General features: G+C 41.5%; 1 protein-coding gene across 1 annotated transcript in view; it reads left to right on the top strand.

Annotated features, from left to right (window-relative positions):
• LOC118210492 (immunoglobulin superfamily member 21-like) overlaps positions 1 to 24,469 on the top strand; it is a 173,585-nt gene that overhangs the window by 64,582 nt on the left and 84,534 nt on the right. Inside the window, exon 2 of the mRNA XM_035386694.1 lies at positions 10,242 to 10,354. Coding sequence (XP_035242585.1) covers positions 10,242 to 10,354 — 113 coding nt within the window. The remainder of the gene's footprint in view (positions 1 to 10,241; positions 10,355 to 24,469) is intronic.

Below are 24,469 nucleotides of genomic sequence, written 5' to 3' on the forward strand. Positions count from 1 at the left end.
CCATTCTAGGAAGATAAATTAAGTACACAAGATGACATCATATACTTTTAGTTGGAATACTTTATACACTTAGTTTACTACTTTATACACTTCTTTTCTTTGAATTGATAACAGTAACCCCTCTCTGAACTTGCTGCTTGTTCTGGCTTTTTCGATGGAAAATGAATGTGAAGGGGAGAAAGGGAGATGACCACAGTACACTGATGAGCTGAATTTTCACAAGCATTACTTTGCGAAAAGTCAATATTCCACAGACTATTCAAACTTGAACACTACTATACCTGCCCTGTCCAATAAAAAACAAAATATTCCCTGCTGAAAATATGGTCTCAAACCATTTTCATAGATGTTTACTTGGGTGCTTATAACAGTTTGGAAAACTTCTCTTCTCAGTTCTGCTGTCCCCTTGACTCTTGTCTACAACTCAACTGAAGATGATGAGATGTGAGAGAGAAATTTTGCTCATGTATAGAGTATATGTATTTGCTTGTGTTTATTTTCCTCGCAGTTTGAAGGGGAGAACATGAGAAAAGCAGTAGGGTGAATGTAGAAAGGGAGGGAGAAACAGTGGGAATAAATGTCATTATCGTTGTGAAAGGCCCTTCCAGTAATGACCACTGTATGACTGTGATGGATGAACTTTTCTCTTTAAATTATTTTATTTCACACATTTTTTTTCAGATCTACGGACACGCTTCCCATGAAAGGCTAAGGCACCAAACCACAATGTGTCCCTATCTGGCCTCTCTGTGTTTCCGTGGTGATGTGAGCTTTCCTCAGCTGTGGACACCACAGGCAGTGTGCCAGGCCATATTCACCTCATTAAAGTCGATCGGAATGTCTGTCTGCTCGGCCCAGTTATGTTCAGTCACTAATAGGTATTCTTGTCCTGCTACCGGTTGGAAGTAGATTAATTTGGCCTGTGTTTAGTCTAGAAGCAAACTCATCAGAAATAGCTGGAGAAACAACTGCATGTCTGACAACCATAGGTCAATGCCGCAGGATGACACAGTTCACTATGGCGTGGGTATTTATATCAGACTTTACTTCTCGTCGTTTTCCTCCCCTCCAGTTCTGCGGGTACTGGCAGGGACAGAGTGAGGAGAAAATGTCTTAGTCATTCCGATCAGTGCTAAAGTGGTATCCCCACGCGGTTATTTCTACTGTATGTTCAAGGCTTTGTCTTTTCAACAGACAGGAGGCTGCTGTGAGGCCAAGCCTGCAGAATCGGAATGCTAATGCTTTCCTTGTGGGGTGTTCGCCTAATATCCCTGCCTCTGCTGGCATGGCAGGCCATGTAGGGTCGAAAATGATGCCGCAATCATGCCCACGATTTGGTGCAATTTCGAGTTTGACACAAATCCAAGCTTAATTGTCACCTCATTCAGGCAAACTGCGAGCTGCCTTTGTGCAGCTTTCCGGAGACGGAAAAGTATCCTGTCATTATCCAGAATCAATCTTCATTTACAGATTCCCCTTAAAGAGTCCCCCACAAATCGGATGCTTGTTTCACTTTCCATTCCTACTGCATTCGCCGCGTGGCACCACATGGAATTTCAGGGCTGAAAAGGTAGCAGGAGACAAACATTTTTTCCACAGTCCAATGCTCCCAGCGGCACGGTTTTGCTCAAACAAAAGGCGCTTTATATAAACGAGAAGTCTTCCATATTGAACTAACAGTGGGTGTCTTTCTGCTTGAATTAGCTGAGGCAGTGGGCCATTACTTGCCGTGAAGGAAAAGAGTCTGAGGCATGCACATAAGCTGTGCGCCAGAGAACCGCACCACTGAGCGTGTGCGCCGATTGCCTCGTTCTGGTTTGGTTCTGAATGCCCTACAGTTCTGATCTGGTTTTAGTAGAAAAGTTATGTATGACACTCCCTACTGTCAACCCTCTCATTGTACTCACCTTAAGTGCTTAGAATCCTTTCTTCTAATGGCTACGACTGCGCTCAGTTACACTTACCTGAGGCAATTTCCCTCACTCGTGATCACACTAGGACACTGAAGGCTACTGTTAATTGTGGGGTAGGCCATAAGGAGTTTACCTAGTGATTATCATGACACTTACATTATCATTTAACCTCCCTGTTGTCCGTGGGTCAAAAAAAGACCCTTTTCTGAAATGAATAGCAGTGAAAACCCCCTAAATAATATTTTTCAGCATGAAATTTGATGACCCTGCCATTTTAAATTGTTAAACATTGCCCTTTTTTATATTTTTATAGAAGCAGTACAAAGTCTTACAGGTCTTTTTTGACTCAGGCGAAATCAATTGCTAACTGAAGTATTAATAAATGATTTATAGTAACTATAAAGCTCAGTAAAGAACCTGAGGACATTTTCACTTGATATCTTAGCATCTCCCTCTCCTCATCTATCTTTTTCTCTCATACAGAAAATGTGCATATGCACAGACGTGCACATGTGCATACACACATACACATGGCATCAAATGGAGTACTCTCCCTTTCTCTTTCACTCTTACATAAATCCACAAATCTTATAAAGACCTCCCAAGGCAGTCACTCAAACAAACAAAATGAAACAAAAAATAAGTTTCTCAATGTGAATCTTTGCCAAGACACTTTTTTCCCTGCGGGCATACACACACACACACAACACTGGCATAAAAAAATCATTAAAAAGGCACAAAAAAAATGCAGTACCTTTAGCCAACATAATAATGAAAATGTGGGGAAAAAAATTAGGCTGTGCACACATACAAATAGAGAAATTCATAATTAAAGTTAAGTGCTACACATCTATTAAGCAAAACCAAACATTAATAATTTGTGCTTTGTAGTAAAAACAAGTGGTGCAGACTACATAAATGCAGTCTCGTTGGACTGCGAAGTAGGAAAGCACAGTTATTCACCGATTTGTTGATGAGTGGCAGGTTTCCACATGCAAAATAGACTCTGGGTTTAATATTCAACGGCGAGGCTTGATCACAGGCAGGCAATAACGGTGGGACATTTTTCTTTTCTGTGAACACGGGGTGCATATATAATATGGAGATTACACAAGGGTTAACTTAATTACAGCTGGAAATAACTTCTAGTTTTCTGGATAAAGTGAGTAGGTTGAACAAAATGATCCCCAGGGAGGTGTATAGCTGGATGTGCCATATTTACATCTGGACATGGGCCCTAAACTGCTCATTTATTCATGCTTAGGTCCAACCAAAAGCTTTCCCTGAGTTTTATTCTCTTTTATAGCCACCCTGTGTAATCTTGCACCCTGCCAGTGAAGAGTAAGTGGAACCATAGTGTTCTCCAGGTGGGAATAAAGAAAGAGTCTCTCTGGGGAATTCCTGTCCATATGGCGTCCATGGAGAGTGAATAACCTGTTCAGCTTTCAGCAAGGTCCTGGGGGACGTAACCAAAGACCATGGGCTCATTCCAATCGCTTATTTTCTCTCCTCGCCATCTCTTCCTCACTTATTTTCCTCACTCCATAGCTACCCCCAAAGAGGACACTAGGAAAGGACACGAAGAAAAGATACGATTATGGAGGAATCAAGAAAATGTGTATTAGGCCAGTTACAAATGTGGCAAATGTGGAGAGGTGGATCCACAAGTTGGTCATTTATATATCGCATGTTCCTAAAAAAATACTTGTGTATCTGCAAAAAAAGGATGCACTTGTGTATCCTCGCTGACCCACCCTCTGGGAGCCTCCTTGCTCCTCCAAGGAGCATTTATCAGACTGTATTGCCCTTAAAGATGGCAGACCTTGATCGATTTCCAGGTCAGGTGAGGACAGAGGAGACGAGGACGGATAAAATTAGAGATTGGAATGAGCCCCAGAACCTGTAAGTGCATAGCACCCAGGTCCTGGCAGGTGCATAGTGCTCCAGCCTTGTTATATGCATTATTCCCAGGTCATGGCAAGCACATAGTGCTCAGGTCTTGTTATATGCATTATTACCAAGTTGTGGCAGGTGCATTGTGCTACAGCCTTGTTATATGCATTATTACCAGGTCTGACAGGTGCATAGTGCTCAAGTCTTTCCATATGCATTATTACCTGGTTGATCCTGGTAGGTGTACAGATCCCAGTCCCTGGAAGTTACATAACTCCCTTAAGAACCCCGTAAGGACATCAATAAGGACAGTAAACCCAGTATTCATACAGAATTATCATGATATTAAAAACCTTGCCATTTAATGTGTCCAACGATCTTGGACTGAAGTATCAGGTTGAATTTTCATGTTATATCAGGTCATTTTTATTCATATGAAAACTTAGATCTGTAAGGCAATTTGTATGTATTCACTCAACATTAGTATGTGTAAAGTGGCTCTCACCGTGATTGCATCCATTGTGCTCATAGTCATAATTGGCTATCAGCAATGGAATGTGCTTTTAAGTGGAACAATAAACAGAGATTGCATGGGCAAGAGATTCTCTCGGGAAGGCTCTGTGCCACTCACGGTGTCATACTGTCATCTGACATGCTCGTTCTGGCACGTTAGATATGAAACCATTCAGCATTCGCCTTAAGCACAGATATCGACTGCTCACAGACGAAGAATTGTTATTCTAGTCTGAGAACGTATGTCTATTTGTGTGCACTCAATGACTGTAATGAACCAAAGTAGATTAAAAGAATAATAATAATAATAATAATAATAATAGTGCATAACTATTATTATACACTATAGTGTATAACTATTATTATTGTTATATTATTACTGAGTGTATAACTACATGAAAATAGCATGGTTATGCTGTACTACAAATGCCACCTAATTAGGCAAAATGTGAATGTACACGTGTTAGGAACTAATGGTGGACATTGTGTGCATGAATTTCCTGTAGCTTTCATGTGTGCCCTATCTATCGTTCTTCATATTCATGCTGAAAAGTACATGAGCATAACGATTGTGAGAATCTGAGATCGCTTTCATCTATAGAGCCTCCCTCAGTTTGCAGAGAGCTTTGGAACAAGACACAATCAGGAGGAATTTACCCACTGCTCCTGAGCTGAAGGGCTTTAATTGCAGTAATGAGAGGAATTCTCTTGTGTCCCCGAGACAGGGAGAGGCACTCAGCAAGGACAGCTTGTGACCATGTTGTTCATGTTATATTTATAGAGAACTACCATGAGGTTTCAGGGAACTAAAACAAACATCCTTACTGCTAGCTAAGTAACTGAGTTGTAGACTAACAGGGACTAGACTATTGTGAATATATTTCTTCGACACGTTTTTAATAGCGCGCTGCAAGGCCTACATGATAGTTGTCACTGTACACCCTGTTGGGCTTAGGTTGGGCAAGCACACACACATATGTGCAAATGCGCAAACACGTGCAATAATTTAAGACCTATAAATAATTAAGGGAAGTAGTTTGCATTGAGTGGGTCTGGTATTTGTATTTCCCTGACACAACTGAGGTTCATGCACTTCTTCGATTCTGTTACCTGGGAGTCATTAAATATTTTAAACTTGAAAGGCCACACAGTACTACAGGAGAGCCAATGCTGATCAGAGGAAAGGCGCATCTCTGCAGGATCACAGCTGGTACCCTGTGAGCACCTGGGAACTTCTGTCCAGCTAAAACTCCCTTTACCCTAGGCAGGGTGATGTCACTCTTGACTCCCAGGCATATTAAATAGCCAAGGCACAAACATGAAACCGCACAGCCAGTTTTGTGTGGTTAGCACGTTTACCAGCGGAGTGCATTTTGCAAGGGTGAGTAAAGTATGATAAATGAATCGGAGGAACCAGTGATTGACAGCAGATTTTAACCAGTGGTTGATAGCAGATTTCAGAACTGCTGAAGAACACTATTATCAGAAATCTTGCTGAAGAATTACAGAAGCAACACCAGGTAGGTCTATCTTGAGATGTGCATTATTAGGTCATAACAGTTACAGTAGGCAAATTGCTGTTAATGGAGGAAAGCTTGTTTTGCTACCCTCGTAGGTGTCATTTTAATGGTTGTGGTGATAGATTAAGGAAAGCCAGAGGCATCTTATGATCCTACTATCAGCTAATATATGTTAATTAGAGTAGTCCCACAACTTTGGTTTGGTAAACTTCTGAGGCTTTTCAGCATTAGCAAGCACTGCTTTAATATTTTTTCTAGCTTGCACAATCCCCTGTGATGCCTAGTGGTGAACAAATCAGGGTCTGATTTGTGGAAGCAAAGGAGGCCTATTGGTTACTGTATCTGAGGAGCCTGAGAGAGCGGCCGGGGGGAGGGGCCAGGGAGAGTGGCTGCTGCCCAGCCGACGTTCTTTTCCATCGTTCCGGAACCTCTGCCCGTTTGCCTGCCTGGTGAGGGTGGTTACGGAGCGGGCTGCGCCTGGCGCTGCGCAGATGTGCGCCTCCCCTCAGCTCGCTCGCGCAGGAGCAGCTGGCTCGCACCGCGGGAGGGATCAATACGCCGCTGTGGAGGCATTAGAGCAGGGAGGCAGGAGTTTAAGCCCTGCTGTTGAGCCTAAGCCTCAGTAAACCCAGAACGTCCTCGCAACACAACACGCCTTATCATCGGGGCTTACAGGAAATTTCCGAATGGAGCTTCCACTAGAGTGGACCACTACCAAAAAGAAAGGATCTTATCGTGCCCTGACTCTCCCTGCCTGATAATAATGTCATCGGACACCTCAGAGATATGTTTCCGTCTTAAGAGGTGGCCTGGGGATGACTGAATGTTTAACTACACTCATAAACATTTAGTGTACAATAAATTTGTGAAGCTTTAATGGAATATCTCTCATTCTATGAGCCATGGACCGTAGTTTCTATTACATCTCTTCAGGTCCACCTGGCTAAGTGAAGCTAATGTTTTAATTTATGAATCCTGAAAGCATACACACATACACAACACACACATGCACACACACACACAATCACACATATACTATAAAGTAACTGAGTAACCGAGTTAATCATGTTATACATATCTCTAGGAGGAGCAAAACCCACACAAGGACAGGTTTTATGCATGCTTTGAAAATTTGCCAACTCCATTTGTCTCCAAACTCATCTAGTCTAAATGCAACATTCTTTATTCATTCATTTGTAAATTAATTCCACAACCATACAACATAGATGGAAGTGGCTTTTCATCTAGAATCAGTCCAAAAAGAAGCAGCTGTCTGGCTTGTGCTGGAGCTCTGGGTAAGCTCATGAAACAAAAGCGAGCAAATTCACTGGTGAGTTTTATGACCAGCTTTAAAGCATGAGGGGTTTGAGTAGTGAAAATTAGGTCCTCAACATTCAGGCATACTCACTTATTCAGTCATTCTGCAGAGTGGTCTTAGTGGATGGGTTTAGTGGTGTCAGACACCACTGTTCCCGAACACTTATTACCGACCCGGCTATCCATCCATATGCATTATTTAAATCGGGCAGGCTGGTGGACTTGCCTAATACTTAATTGTAAGTTTGGCAGTGATACTAGTTTACCCCCTTCATGCATTTACCTCATATCATGAGATAAAATCTGAATTAGCAGTTCAGAGATGTGTATCAATGAGTCAGTTATTGCATATTACCTGATAGTGTATCAAAACTATTGTCAACATACAGTATGTTACACATGATACAATTTGAGATTTGCTTGAAAAGTTGTCTGTCCTACTCTAATAATAATAATAATAATAATAATGTTTTCTGCAATATTTTATTAAAAATAAAATTGCCATGTCATAGCATAAACCACAATACATGTAGCAGTAATTTCAAGTTATTCCTTTGGGAAAATATACAAACATTCCCTTGGTTTTGGACTCTTAGACTTTTGACTCATAGACAGCAGAGCATAGTGAGATCCTGTCCTACAATGCAGCAGTGCATTAAGTTATCAGCAGCGCTTTCACAGCTGTACCCACTGGTGATTGGGGTTAAATGATGCATTTTCCAAAGACAGGTGAACCTCTTTATCTTCGATGAAGACACAAGCATGGGTTGCCTAGAGAAGCCAGAGGTTTAAAATAACCAGGACATGCATTTCCCTGCTGGGTAGATTGATAGATAAGATTTCTCTAAATCAATCTTATTTTTACAAACATCCCATTGCAGTACTTACTGGAAACTATGTATAAATGTGCTAAAAGCTTTTTCCAGCAAAAACAATCCTCATTATAAGCAACCTGTATAGTACTCGTACCCTGCAATGTCAGGAAATAACATGAATCATGGACTTGAAGTCCATTACCTGTCCTTTAATGCTGTTTGAATGAAACATAAAACAGGACTCAAATGGCCGGTCTTGTGTAATGTGATTTTGGCTTATGGGTTATGGCTTTGAGAATGCAGAGCTCCATTTCTTTTTCTCTCGCCCATAACTTGTGACTTCACAATTTAAAAAAAAATATATATATATATATATGTGTGTGTGTGTGTATATGCAGTGAGCTCCATAATTTGCCATTATGTTTGGGTCATATTAATGTTATGTAAATTACAGTGGTCATGTTTAGTAATGCCTGCTTGTCTGTGACCCATAGAAATCACCAGGTGCTGAGTTATCTTTTCTTGTGATGCTCTGCCAGGCCTGTAATGCAGCCACCCTCAGCTCCTCTTTGTTTTGGTGGCTAGTTGGCCTAAGTATGTTTTTCAGCATATGAAACACATGTTCACTTAGATTAAGATCACCATTTGTACCAAACATTATGATGTCCTGAAATGGGGGGCTATGTATAAAAAGTACTGTAATTTCTACACATGAAACCAAAATGTATAAAAAAAAATACTCTTTAATAAATCTGAGAATATTTTTAACCACATGCGAATTGTTTGATTTGATTTCTTTCAGGGAATATACTTTATTTCCCCAGAGTTCCTACTCTTCACCACTAGCTGCCCTGTAGATGAATATAAAGATTTAGCGAGTAAAGTCCTATAGAGACCGTGTGAGACAGAGTCTGCGCTGAGATAATTAACAGCCTATGGGATTGATCATTTGCTTTCAGAAGAAGAGTACCCAGACCTGAGCTTAACTGAACGCAAATAGCCTAACTGAACACAACTGACCATCAACACTGCCCTTGTCTGCTTCAGACGATCAGAATTCGAGCAGTGGGACTTTCTGATGGCTAATATGGCTGTCTGTTTTAACACACATTCCCTTCCTTACCCCTGCCAGCATCATTCAGCGTTGATGGAGGGATAGTGTCTCCTGTCCCTCCCACAGCCCGCACCAACCCCTGCACAGACATAGCTTGCTGCCAGTCAGCCATGTTGGAAATCCATTTCCACGTGTCCAAAAAAAAAAAAAACATTACTAAAAGACCTCCTTACCCAAACTTGTGTAATTTATTTCTGCATTGTATAATGGACTGCATGAACTAGATCAATAACGTAGGTAGTCTCAAACAGGATGGAATTAGTCACTCAATAAATCAAAACTGCTTGCGGTAACGAAAATAAAAAAAGACAAGTTAGGGTGTATTAATAACTGTTGTTCTTTTACTAGATGACTGTTTTTCACTGCCTCAGTCTTTTTTTTTCTTTGCGTATGAAGAGGGTGAACGGGTGAACAGGGGTGGGGTGGGGGGTGGGGGGGCATGAAGGTACAGGAGCTGCCATGATGGGTAAGGCCGATGATAAATAATACCTGATCTCGGTTTTCATGATTTACGGACAAGCAGTGTTTTAAAGAAAGCATGTTGCCCAGCTGAAGTCTTTGAGTTGTCTCCATGGAGCACATGGTCAGTAATGCTCACTGCCATCATAGAAGACACACACCAGAGCTGTAGTGGTTTACATTCAGTGGACAAACTGAGGTCAGAAGCCGTGTCAGCAGGTTGGCTAAGTCGCACTCTTTCTGTCTGAGTCTCAGAGTTTTAATGTCAGCATATCTCGGATGTCTTTCGCCAGCCCCTCTCGAACAAACACACTCCTTCAGCTTTCTCAGCTCAAATATTTTGCAATGTAGGGTAAAAGCATTATCCCTGCCAGGTAGTCCTAGGAATTAAAATAAATATATACAGAGAACATACACAAACACACACACAGACACAAACGTACATATACATTCACATAAACTTGCACACTCACAAACCAAAACGGGACACCAGATGGTGCTGGAAATTGTAACTCTGGATCCAGAAGGATAGCCCTGCCTCATTCCTCACTAGAGATGCTCCAGACAGTAGGGCACCTCTTAGCTTCGCATTTTGGAGGACCTTTCACACTGGCACTTTCAAAGTGATGGAAGATGTTGCGACAAATGCCCAGCGGAACAGAAAGTCCAATTTCCTCTCTCTGTCCCTGTCCCACAGGATACCTGACCGTGACCATCGAGCCCATTCCCCCTGTTGTTGTGGGAGAGACCGTGACGCTAAAGTGCAACTTCAAAACCGACGGCAGGCTGCGAGAGATCGTCTGGTTCCGGGTGAGTAGCACTACCCGCTCCTGGAAACGTCAGGGTCCACGTGGCTCTGTCGGAATGGTGATTACCAGCATCACAACCATGATTTCCAAATTGAATTTTCTACATGTTTAAGATGTAGAAAAACATCTTAAACATGATGTCAGTCATTTTGTGGCACTAGAAGGATTGGTGAAAGTGACACATGAACATCCAGCTAATGCATTGCCTACCATAGGACCATTTGGACTGCCTAGGTACAGTGTACAGGAATTCAGTAATGGCTCCCAACTAGATTCTCTAAAGTCATTATAATCCTCCTTTGGTCAGAGACAGGGTTTACGTTGAGGCATTTTGCATTTAGCTTTGGCTCAGTGCTTGACGCCTCCATACAAGGGCTTCATTATGTCTCTATGTCATATTCAGTGGATAATGAAAATGGAAATGCTCGCTTTAATTGCTGAAAACCACAGAATTGGAGAGATGGCCTGTGTGACATTATCAGCCAAATAATTACAGCACAGAGCCGTTGTTTTGAATAAAAAATGTATTCTAGAGAGGTCACATGCAGGCCCTTATCTAGTCAAATGTCAATGAACCATCTGCAAATCTGTAGCCTGCGCCATTTGTTTAGCAGTGACTGTCTGTGCTGATTGCAAATGCTATTATGTCAGATCCCCTTGTTTTGCTTGCAAAATATGTGATCTTGAAATATGACCTGTCTATTATTTAAAGTTGATGATATAATATTGTGATCTTTGTACTTACGCAGTACTGTGTACATATTTACACTAAAATATAAGTTCTAACACCATTTCTGAACATTTAAGAGTCATAGTTGAGGCTGGGCGCCTCGAAAGTCACGGATGTCATGGGTTCTGTGATTTTTTCAATTTTTTTGTCAGTTCTGTGACATTGTGTCCTCTTGTGCAGCTACACATTTTTGAAGAGAAATAACGTCATTATCTGTCAAAAGCCACCTTCAGACAGAGCACAAATACCAGGTAATTGGTGGAGTTTAGTTCCGTGTCAAGTAAAACCAGAGAAATGCTGGGCCGTTGCCATGGTAACAAGCCATGTAAACATTCCATCAGCTGTCAGCTGTGTAAACCGGTCATTGTTTCCCGGCTCTGATCTGGCATTCTTATCCGGTGTAGAAGTGTAAAGACGGCTAAAGACATATATCTGCCATATAGCCGGTCCTTTAGTTTCTATAGTTATGTCATTACAGTGATAATTATTATTTGTAACTGCCATCTTGCTAGCTACAGTAGCTAATGATCTGTATTTATATGGACTGCATTTATATAGCGCTTTTATCTATATATTTATATATCCATATATATTGGTGCCTCTCACTCACCCATTCACACACACACAATTGGTGCCTCTCACTCACCCATTCACACACACACTCACAGGCCAACGGTGAAAGGCTGCCATGCAAGGCACCAGTCAGATCATTGGGAGCAATTAGGGGTTAGGTGTCTTGCTCAGGGACACTTCAACACTCCCCTTTATATATCTCTGTCACTAGTAAGCTACCTAGCTAGCAATCTCAATCTTAATAGCTAACGTTATCTAGCTCGTGACATAGTTAGATAGATTGTTAGAAATAGCCAGCTGTCTAGTGGTTTAGAAGACTCAATGTGTTTTGGTGTCAATGTAACTGATTTTTGTAGAAGCCACATATTGGCCATATAGTCTGCTGTCTAGCCTTTAAGATTTTAGTGTCTCCTCCAGTGCAATGAGTGAAGCCCAGCGGAGCAATTATTCACAAAATGGTATTATATTTGCTGGAGAAACATGAAGCCAGAAACCCTGATTTGCTTTTGATGGGCGAAGCCTGCAAAAAGATAAACTGTGGACAATATTTCTTGAGCAACTTTTGTTGCTCAGTTGCCCAGTTGCTCAGGTCACTCAGCTTTATAGAAAAGGAATGGACTTCCGGCAACAGGTTGATCAAATTGCTTTCTGTGTGAATGCGGGTCAGAGAGAGACAAGATGAACAGACCTGCAATGGAGGAGACTATCGAATAAGATAGACAAACCCCGTGGGAGTGGCTATCTTGGATTTCTGTTCCAACTGTCTTTAAAAATCAATTGTCTGCTGAGCTCACCTTTACAAATCCTGATATTTCTAGACAGGACAAAGAAATATTTATGGAACTTTACTGAATAACCTTGGTATCATCAATTATTTGAAAGAGTTGAATAGTTCCATTGAATATGGATACAGAGGTTTTGTTTGTTTTGTATCTTTTTATTTTAGATAAAAATATCTACAGTATAGTGTTAATATCTATATATAGCTAATCGATTACAATCAACAGGCTCAAACTTGCTAAAAACACTGTAAACCAAGTTGCTGGAATTTTTTTAAGATCAAGAGGAACAGTGAGTCTTAATCATCAAGTACAACTGTATAAGTACTGCATTTTTCTGCTGCTACAATGAAAAACATCTTATTCCCACATATACTGTTATGTATAGATTATGTATACTGCGATTTTTAAAAGTGGAATCCTTGACTAACAAAAATAAATGAGGTAGTTTCCTTCTCTTGGTGTTACTAGCGACGCTGTGATTGTCTCTGCCTCATTTCACTAATGGCAGTGCCAGAGATTCATTTATTTACAGGGACACAGTCGGGGTAGTGTCTGCATACTTACAGAATTTACAAAGCTACAAAAGGTAGCTTGGAAAGAAGTGTACAATTACAATTTAGAGTTACAGTTAAAGTTAAGGATTGGTTTAATAATCTGACTTGTGTTTAAAGGGCATCAATGGCCTATAAAAATATTCAATATATTATTATAAATGTGATAAAAAAATATATAATATAAATTATTATATATAACTGTGCCAAGGCTGTGTGTGTGTGCCCACGCACACATGCATACATATGCCATATATCTGTTGCATGTAAATATGTAAATAACTCAAAATTATTTTATCAATCTCTGGTTTTCTGGAAATGAACCCCAAGTAAAAGCCAATTTTATAAAATAAAAAATAAAACATTTTATACTCTTGGTCCAGCAAAACCCTTTAAATACCTGAGCTCTTATTTCTTGGCAGTGTGACCCTGAATGCCTTTTAAGTCCAAGGCTGTTTAAGAGGAAAAGCCATGAATAATGAAACAGAGCAGGGGCCGAAGTAAGCCTTACATTGCAGTTTACCGGAGAGGAAGAGAAGCGGTGTTTGTATTGACAGCTGTAGCGTTAAAAGAGGCCTTGGGAGACCGGAGCTGTCATCATCAAACGGCGGCTGCGGAAGAGAGGCAGAGGTGAGCCCGGCAGAAGCAGCCGCGCGTCCCCGGCGACTCCTGCTTTCTGCAACCGCTAATACATTATAAATCAATTATCCACGCTCGGCTGCCAGTGCCTCTTTAATCTCGACCTTTTATTCGACTAAACTGCCGTCTTCTCCGCGCTTTATTTTTCTCTCTCCTTCCCTTCAAGATGCATTTGAGGCTGATGCCCGCCGTGGGAATTGCGGTATCTTAATCGAAGCCAGCGGGAAGAGTCGGAAGCGTGAATTAAAGATCCGGTGGTTTCCCTCGTTCATTACCGCGCTCTTAAAAAATTCTGTTTGAGAAATTCGTAACGTCTACCTTGGCAGGGCTGCTCTCTCAACTCGCACCTCACGGCAACAGCAAACAGCTCAGATACTGGTACTGATACTGGAAGCTGTCGAGTAGAGGAAGCTGAAATAATAGATTCAGTATTCTACATTCAATAGAAATCACTATATAGACTGAATTTATTAATATGAAATTAATGTAATTATTGGTTTACATCCTGTATGAATGTGCGTGAGCACAGTGAACAGTACTTTTTTTGGTTCATGTGTTGCCTATCCATGAAGCTGAAATGATCATTTTCTCTTGACCTCCCTGGTTAACTTAAAAAAAAAAAAAAAGCTTTTTTTCTCTCTTGCTTTTATAAATTGGTCTGTTTACTCAGATTTGATAAGTTTGAGTGGGCACAGGATTTTATTGTGGTAGTTTTTTATTTATTTGACTTTCTTTATTTATTTTTTCATAGCTTTGGTACCCAGCGTGGGGGTGAGCATATTTAATTCCCACCCCCAATCTGGAATGGCCAGTAATCTGCATCCACAGCGCCATTCATATGCGGACCCCACTGCTGATTCAGGAAAGTGCAAACATCCATGGTTCTCCTCCAAAACACGTGGTCTTGCTAGCTGCAGACTGCAGCTAAGCTCACACAGAGCAGAGTCGGCGGAAGACCTTTCATATGCGGCTTTAGCGAGCAGTCCATGGGCGCTCCGTGGACCAGCAGGGATCACTAGATACCAATGAACTCGGACCCCTAACCAAGTGAACCCTCCCATACCCTGGGTGTTACAATTGGAAATTGCACGCTGCCCGGTTGAGCAACTGGCCAATCAGCAAAGGCACAGTGCGGATTTGATTCCGGGCCATGAGGCTCATCCAGAGTGGTACCTTTTTGAATGAGCCAACCAGCCGTGGATTTGTGGTTTTGATGTTGTTTCATTGATTGTACATTTAAATAAATAAATGAGAAAGGAGATCTTTTCCTCTTATAGGCATCATATATAATTTGGGACAGAGGCAGAATTTTTTTTTTTTTTTTTGTCTTTGTTCTCCAGCACATTGTATCAGAAATAAAACAATGAATATAATGTTGATGTGCAGTGTGTAAGCTTTAATTTGATTTGAGGGCATTTGCATCCACGTTGAGTGTGATCTTTGTAGGAATTACAGCCCTTTTTATACATTGTCCTCGATTTTAGGGGGAGCAAATATAATTGGGCAGTTGTATTCTCTGAGCAGTTTCTTGGCCAGCTATGTGTCTTTGCATCATTAGTTCATGCACAAGAAAGCTAACTAAAGGTCTAGCATTGATTCTCGTTGTGGAATGTGCATTTGGAGTCTGCCATTGATGTCTCTGAACATGAGAACTAAAGTGTCAATGCCAAGAAATCAGGCCATCATGAGGCTGAAAAATCAGAATAAATCAGTCAGTGACATGGTTATATTGTTTTATTTCAAATCCAGTGTGCTGGAGTATACAGCCAAAACAACAAAAATGGTGTCACTATCCCGATACTGTTGCATTTATCTGTAATAATATGTTTGTATATCTTACATTACAAAATATTCCTGAAATAGTTACAATTTCTGATAAAAAAACATTAAAAATAAATCCTCTGGAGTATACAATACTTCATCCGAGGCCTTGTGAACAGTGATACTGCCTTTCAATCGCTAGCAAGCCAAATATTTCAGCCTGAATGACAGATGCATAGTAACATCAAGCTGTCTTTGATATTATGATAATGTGTCATATTGGAAGTATGCAGATGGAAATGAGAATCTGTCACATCATTTTCAAGCCATCACATGCGGTCTTCAGAGTTGAAGGCAAGAGAGGACCGTGGAGAGTCATCCTTGCCAAAAAGCTCTCCTTTTCACCTCACGCTGTTTGTATTTATTATGTGAACCTCTCCTCTCACTTCGGGGGAAAGGGGGGGCTACAGCAATGCCTGTGAACACTGCACTTCTACCTGCCTGCGTGCAGAGGTGTCGTTCTGCATTACCTGCCACCAACATGTCTTCAGGGTCCAGCCTTACGCAAGATCTAGCACTGTTATTTGTTGGCTGCCCTGTACTTTTCTGCAAAAGCTTTTTGTGGGAAAATTTAACTCTCCACTCTTTTCTGCAGTGTTTTTAAAGTGCTCCGGGGAGCACAAGCCTGTGTGAATTGAAAGAGAAAGGAATAGCTTGAGGATGTTTTTGCTCAGAGCACACGTAAATCATTGCTCCCCTTCGCCTATGTTAATGGCATTTTGGAGTTTCAGAGTGCTGCATATTTAGTACCATAATGTTGCGTTTTAAAGGAGACATTAAACATTGTTTACAATGTGGGAATAATGACGATACACATAATTTATGGATTCATTTTATTTACATTAGATACAGGTATACCCATAGTGATGGGCGTATTTATTATAACAAAGGGGTTTAAATTTGTGCTGCGCCTGCATTTAACAAAATGTTCTTAATAAAGACTATGAATGCTTTGATTGCAAATCACCCCTGGCGTAGATGCAGTTCTGCTTTCTGTGTTCCGTGTTGACTGACATACTTTATATTGCATGACAGCCTTGATGATATGAACCCTGGCTTCTGCTTTGGTGCTTTCTTTACAGTATGATTACATAATGTAAAGACAGCACATTATGACGTTATTTATTTACATTTATACGTACCGTGCTCATGCTGCGAACCTCACTGCCAGTTCAGGAGAGTGTAGACACCCACAATCCTCCATGCCAGCTGCTTCTTTTCACACCGCCAACTACAGCTAAGCTCACATTGAGCGGAGTCGGAGGAAGACCTTTCATATGTGGCTTTTTCCAAGCAGTCCACGGGCACCTGTTCAACCAGACGGTCACTAGATAGCAATGAACACAGACCCCTAGCCGACTGAACCCTCCCATGCTCCGGGCGACGCAAATCAATTTTGTGTCACCCTATGGAGCTACCGGCCACAGTTGACGGTCCCCCATCTTGCTTATATTCTATACAGTATGTGTAGCCAATCACACAGAAGCTAAGGCATGTGTCAGTGAGAAGAACTGAGAAACCATGAACATGTTGATCACATACATATTGTATGGTAAATAAAGTATCGCTTGCCATGTACACTCATCATACGTCAAATTTCACACCATGATGTTTTATATGTGGGACGTGTCTGAAGTGTGGTTTGGATTGCAGTGGTGCGATTTGCACTGTATTCATAAGTCTATGGACGGGAGTCCATAGAGATCCCCACTGAGAACCTGAACTTATTAAACAGATGAGTACAGGTGGAGCATGAATACTCAAATAAGGCAAATTCACACATTAAAAAGGAAGCAACTGGACACATTTGATGAAGATGCTAGGCTTTCTATTATTAACCACTGAAGTACTGTATTAGTGCAATATAATGGCTTGCATTTACAGTATATAACACTTTTCTCAAACTCCAAGTACTTTACAGTGATCAGGGGGAAACTCTCCTCAACCACCACCAATGTGTAGCACCCACCTGGGTGCAATTTTGCACCAGTCACCGTACTTCAGCTGAGGTGGAGAGGAAGAGAACGATTTTTAGCCAATTAAAAGCAGGTTGAGAATTTAGCCAGGACACCTGGGATCCCCCTATTCTTTTGATAACTGTTGTGGGATCATTGATCACCTCAGTGAGTCAAAACCTCGATTAAACTGTTTCCTACAACACAGTGTCTCTATCACTGCACTGGGGTATGGGCGTTTATTTAACCAGAGGGAAGTTTGCCCCCTACTGGCCCACCAGCAACATTTCCAGCAGCAACTTGGTTTTCCCTGGAGTTTCATCCCAATATTAACCAATCTCTCACCTGCTTAGCTTCAGCCAATTGGTAAAAGCAGGGTACATGTTCTATGGCTGCCGACAGCCATTTAACAAACACACAAACATTTAACAGCATTTAACAATATGCAGTGATTTCATCATAGTTCATCATCACTGTAGTTCTCAGTCCACTTCACCTCGCAGGGCAATTGTGATATTTGAAAGAATATTCAAGTTAGGGTATGGACTGTATAAGGCAGGACCCAGTGTACAGCATGGCCAACGTATGTCAAATACACCCCTCGCATTTCAGTTCACAGTGGTTCATTGTGTTTCTGACTAACAGGGAACCAGCACTTAGACCCGTGAAATTGTTCAGATTGACACGCTTGCTATGTCCACTTGAAGTGTCTGAATTAGTTCGCAAGCTGGAGCTCACTCTCTCCCTCGTTTTCCCTGTCTGGCTTTTTTTCCTCACCCACCCTCCTTCGCTTCCCCTTCTTTTTTTCTGTCTATCCCTCTCCTTCTGTCTCTTTTGACAAGTGCACTGCAGAGGGCCCCTGGGGTATCAAAATAAAATCTGAACAGATGCAACATGGCTGCATTCTCTCCATTCACCTTGCAGTCGGGAGGATCGCGTTTTCTCAAGGTTTTGAGGAGAAAAATCCATCTTCCTCGTGGCACTTTTATATCCTCCAACACATAGCCTGTTCACGGTGTCTGAAAAGCCTTACGCCTGGGATGGAAAAGCTATGAAATGCTTGCTGGCTGTACAGGAACAATAGGCTATCAGACTGCCCGTACGTTATGCCTCTCCATGTGATGCTTAGCAATCCATGCTTTCCTACTATTATTGTTGTTTCTGAGCCTTGGAGCAGCAAGACTTCCACAGAGCAGCCTACAGAATGAGTAAAACTGGCGGCTCCAATGACAAATATGACCAACAACACACAAAGCATATGTCACTGCCGGAGTTGCCTGCTTTCCAGTCCTGATGTTTTTCATGCCTCCTAATTCTACCCCTGCGGTTCTGCAGTCCAGCAAGGCTTTCATCTCTCTCTAAACTGTCGACTCTAGGAATCTGGGAGGGAGGTCAGATTAATACAATAAAACACGGCATTTGTTCTTTTTTTTATGGGCTTCCATTTATTTATAGGCCAGATGCAGTGCAGATACTGTAAGGTTCATAGCATGCTGATCAGCTAGTTATATTAGCCGGTGTATTTACGTGGAAAAGCTTGTTCCTTAGCCACTCCCTGAAACGCTGCCACCCAGAATACATAAGCGCTGGGTCATTCGGAGAGCGCCATGCGACCTAATTACTTGTTGCCACAGACAATGGTTGTGCTTGCACACATTACAGGAGTCTTTGCTCCTCCTGTTTCTGGCTCTGCACTGATACCACAGCATCTCAGCAGCACCAAGGGTGGAGCTGCGTGGCCCACGTTTAAATAAATCCTATTATATCGGGACTGACACCAACGCACATGATCGCGGTATGCAAATGCCCGGCTCCCGGCGAGATAACACAACAAGAATCAGCAGGCCTGTCCACAGCTTTTCCCACAGCAACCTCCTCACCAGGTCACAGCATCCAGTTACCCCCTTATGAGCGTCCACCCTGCAGGAGTGCCAGTTAGTCCTCAGCCATGGTTAGGCTGGAAAGCTGTCGGTTTCAGCAGACAGTGACCTGTTTCCACAACCAGGAAAGAAAAGGTGAAATCAGATTCACAATCTTAGTCGGTGAAAGAGGGGACTTTGTTGCCATGGCAACCGGAGCCTTGGCGCGCGGTGTTGGTTTTTGCAAGGCATACATACACCGTGATCCTGCAGGCTTTTAACGTGTGTAAACCCCGCTGTTCCTCTCCTCAGGAGTCATTTTGTCATTTGCAATTTCTCTCTTCAATCAAGTTAGTCTTGTTTCTTCTTCAGAATATGCCTGGGACTAAAAAAAAAAAAATAAAAACAATATTTTTATTTCCCAAATTCTGTATATAAAGAGCTATAAGGCTACACTTGCGATACAGTATATGTATTTAAACATGTGCCTTAATTCAAAGCAAGGAAGTTTAGGCTATGGAAGGAAAAAGAGGATGGAAGCTGAATTTATATCAGGCAATTTGTCTGTGCATGTGCCTAACTGATTCTATTGTAGTTTAATGTTTCAGGCCTATTCTTGTGGGAAATCAGAAAGACTGCAGAATGTGTTGGGTGCTGAGGAGTGTCCTTTGTACATGACTCTTTCTTCCTCTCTCTCTCTCTCTCTCTCCCTCTCTCTCATGAAATTATCATTCAAACTAAAAAAGTTACTCATTTTAAGAACCAATGACAAGCAATGGCTTGAAAATGAAATGCAAGAATCCAGTGCTCCATGCAGAGCCCAAAGAAATCGAAACAAAAACGGCGATGAAACTGCAATTAATGATCTTGCCGATTGTGTGATATCCGCTGATATTTCCCAGTGAGTAAACAACTGCTTGCAGACATGAATCCCTCGAACCCATTACCGCCATAATAGGGTCTAACTCCTCTCTGAGATCTGACATAGTCGGTAGCCACATCCAATTTCATTCACACCGCATCGCTGTTGCGCACACTGTTGCACAGCGCGCCCGTCTGTGATGTCGCTCTCTAATGGGGTCTGGCCTTGTTAATGGACCGCACCATGTGACAAAGTGGAATCTGTAAGATAGGAGTACAAATGTGTGATCTGTGTTTAAGAGGAGAGAAAAGCTGGAATGTTTCTTTCCCTGAGGGGGGTTTATTAAGTGTCTCTGAGCCATGTCTGATGATGATTTCCCATGAAGGACTCTGCGAGCTGATTATTTCCACTGAACTTGCTACTCATTGCTGTTTTGTTAAGGATAATGAGATCTATGCACATTGCTTGTACACCATGTGACTGAGCTTTAATGACATTAGAAGAATAGAGAAATAAAGGTAGAACGCGTGGGAATTAACCAAGCGTTAGGCACTGAGAGAACACACTGACGCAGTCATCGCAATCACTCACCTGGCTCGTGAGTTGATTACGACCGAATGACGAATGCTACCTTTACCTTGAAGGATGCTCGAATGGCCTAAATGAATGAAGGGTTATGTGCCATTTTCTTTTTAGATGCAGTTAAGCTGTATATACGGAATATGATCACAGAGAAATGATCACGTGGTCATGTGCTGTTTCTGTAATACAGGGTCTATATCATCTACCTGCACCTACGTGTTGCATTAGTGCCAGCAGGTCAGAGGGGGAAAATGTCAGTTTTTGGTGCTCTGACCTTTTAACTTTCACTGTTGTTGTTTGTCTGTAAGGAAAAAAAAAAAAAACTCTACAGGAGTCTAAATATGCTGAGGAAAATATTACACAGGATTCTATGTGTGTCCGGGGGCTTTAAAATGTTCCAACTGATGACACATCTTTTTAAATGTCTCATTGTAATAAATGCTTTGTGTTATGTGACATATTTATCACATACATATATTGCACAGTAGTTTTTGCTACACACACCTAGTTCATTTGAGCCTCCTTCCTGAACAATGCAGTGTCTGTGGTCCCAAGATTTTTAAATTTGCATACAATTGTTTGTACAGGTGCTCGTAGTACCATCAGTTGTTTGGAAATTGCTCCTAAGGACGAACCGAACTTGTGGAGGACCACAATTTTTTTTCTGAGTTGCTTGGATTTCCCCATGGTATCAAGGGCAAGAAGGCAGTGGCTCTAAAGGTAGGCCCTTAAATACAGCCACAGGTGCCAATTAACTCCCAATTAACTCCTAATTATGACTATTGGCCAATCAGAAGCTTTTAAAAAGTCATTACATCAATTTCTGGAGTCTTCCAGACTGTTTAAAGAGACTTGGTGTATGTCAACTTTTTACCCACTGGAATTCTGATATAGTGAATTAAAATCGAGTGTTTTAAAATTACCTCTGATGTGAACAAAGTATATTCCCGAATTGATTTGCCAAAAGAAATGTATGGTAACATGAAATGTGCTGAGTTGTGAAAATATCTTTAGCCTAGGTGTATGTAAACTTTTGGCCTCAACTGTATATATATAGCCATTTGTCCAAAACATTATGGTGCTCTGACGTTGTAGGTCTATGAACTGTAATTTCTTCTTAATGCACTCTTGCACTTTCTTGTATTCAATACTATAGTGACCACAGGATTCAACTCATAAAAATTAGATCAGTCACCATAACTACTGTAGCTCAAAATATCATTTCCTGTAAGTTTCTTTATATTTTTTATGTCACAATTTTCAAATGAATTTGTATATTCCATTACGTAAATGTCTCAAAATAGTGTAAGTTAAAATTAAATAGTATCTGGTGTGACAGACAAGCTTGACAAACTTGACACTCTCCAGTATTCTTGAAGATACTGCATATTAGTATAATACAGCATTAAGACTAAATTTTTTCTATTGTAGATGTCGTATGTAATGAATTTAGAAGTCAAACAAAATCCAAATTATGCCCATTTCTTTATATGTAAGACAAATTGATAAAACTATGTTCAAATTAAATTGACCTTTTTTTAGCTGATTCTGAGGTTTATTTTCACCTACCTGACTTGTTTTGCTATAAACCTTTCCAGTTTGTTTCGTGCAATAATCACATGTGCAAATTAAATCATAATCATCAGCATAGTTACACTGTTTCAGAGAACAGCCCCCTGTGCCCTTCAGAGAGAATGGGCGACGCGGTTGAATTGCATCAGCGTTGTTTTGCGTGCGCGGTGATACCGGAGGCAGACTGTAGAGCCTGGAATCTGAAGCCACACTCGCGCCTCCCTGCACAGCACAGGCCTGTGAACCTGCCGCGGTGCAGAAGTGAGCGTGGCACCAGTCCGACCGCAGATTTTTCCCAAATCCATTTCACTATCACAGAATGATCAAACACGAGAGTGATTACTTAGTGATTAGGAGTGGATCAGAGGCTGTTTGTGACATTTGCATTACAAGGGGGAGAGAGATTCTTGTGGCCAGGGGCAGCAGGGGACTTAGTGTGTGCCTCCACACAAACCCAATGGAAACATGTGGTTTCTTTAAGGACAACAAAGACAAGGGAACATTTTCCCCAGAGTGGCGGAGTTATGCTTATAAATTTGGCTGTAAATGAGGAAAAAAAGGAATACTTATGGGTATGACAGTGCCACACCTCAGTTGAAATATCGCCCCCCTGTTGGATGACACCTTCATTACTGTTTGACCCCACATTGTTTTACTTTTGGTAAAGAGATTTTAAACAGGCAGTATGTAAGTTCAGAGAAACTAGCGCTAGATTTTGAAAAATTAAAAAAGTTCCACCACCCATCCCCTCTCTGCTCTCCCTCCAAAGCCCCTCTCTCCATTTATGTGCACAAACTTTCTGAATATTGATTAATGAGAGTACAAGACTCAAGTTTCATTATTAATAAGGAAAAGTGCCAGGAAAAGTGAACAATCAGTGATCCAATGGTCAAGTGTTGGGATAATCAAATATTTTCTCTCTTTCTTAGTCAGACTCACTTGCCAGGCTCATAAATTCATGGTACTGTGAGTCTGTCCAGGTTGAAACTTTAATTTGAGATTAGTCTACCCAATTTCTGGGAAGGTGTATTGCCAGCAAACCAATAGTCAGGTGGTCCTTTGTGAATCAATCGTGTGTGGTTGAGCTCCTGCTGGAGGCAACAAATTCATTTCAACAAAAACTGTTGGCCTAGAACATAATCTAGGATTAAATTTGCTGGAAACAATCATATACACTGCGACTTCCCTTTCCAAAAACAAGGGAGAGAGATTCTGAGACAACCGCTGTGGTTGTATTTGTAATCCCACAGTCTATGTTGAAGAGTACTCCCCTGTGAAACTGTTGCCTTTACGGTCTTCTTCTGACTTAACACTAACGCAGTCTGACTGTGTTTAATATTGATACAACTGGCTGGAGTTCCAGTGGTTCTAAAGTGCCTCCATTTTCAAAGAGCCTTTTTTTGGAGGCATGCAAGTCAGACTGTCTGCGCTCTGGTAATGATCGTTAGTAAGAATCTCATTGGCTCATTAAAGAAAAGGGGCAAAATAGCTGTCTCATTCACATCTCTCTATGATCTATACTTCCTTCTTGATTCTACTGATGGTCTGCAATATATCTGGTGGAGCTGCCTTAGGCCCCCAACAGGCTGATGGACTGAAATTGAGATTGGACGATTATGTTACATTATCTGTTTGCTTAGCAACCACTTTTATCCAGGAAACTTAGATTCATGTATTATCCTTTTCTACAGCTGTGATATTTACCTGAGAAATTTAAGTGCCTTGCACAGCAAAATTGTACCTTGCACTTTTCAAACATGCAACCCAGTGATTATGAAGACTTCCTTAAGCCCTGCTCCATACCACAGATAGATGAGGAGGCTGTCTTAAGTGCTGCCGAGCTATATTGCCACTGTTCACCTTATGGTGTGTGTACGAGCACAGGTATGAATGTGTGTGCGTGCTTGTGTGCGTGCGTGCGCTTGCCTGCCTGTTGTGAGAAGCTATGTAAGCATAGTGCTTACCATGAAACCTGTACATGTATTTGGGTAAGAATGCAAGAGTGCAGTGCCCATGTGTACGTGTGTGGGATTTGCACGTGCGCATGTACATCAAGCACAATACATGTGAGTGTGTCCAGTGAGTACTTTTTATGACTGATGGGTCTCCTGTTTGACAAGTGATGGTGATGTAGCGCGAGTAGTCTGAGTATGTGTTGCTGTCAGTGGAGGTTTAACAGAGGCTTCCCGC

This window comes from Anguilla anguilla, chromosome 13, assembly GCF_013347855.1.
Source record: "Anguilla anguilla isolate fAngAng1 chromosome 13, fAngAng1.pri, whole genome shotgun sequence".
In the NCBI taxonomy this organism is placed as follows: Eukaryota; Metazoa; Chordata; class Actinopteri; order Anguilliformes; family Anguillidae; genus Anguilla; species Anguilla anguilla.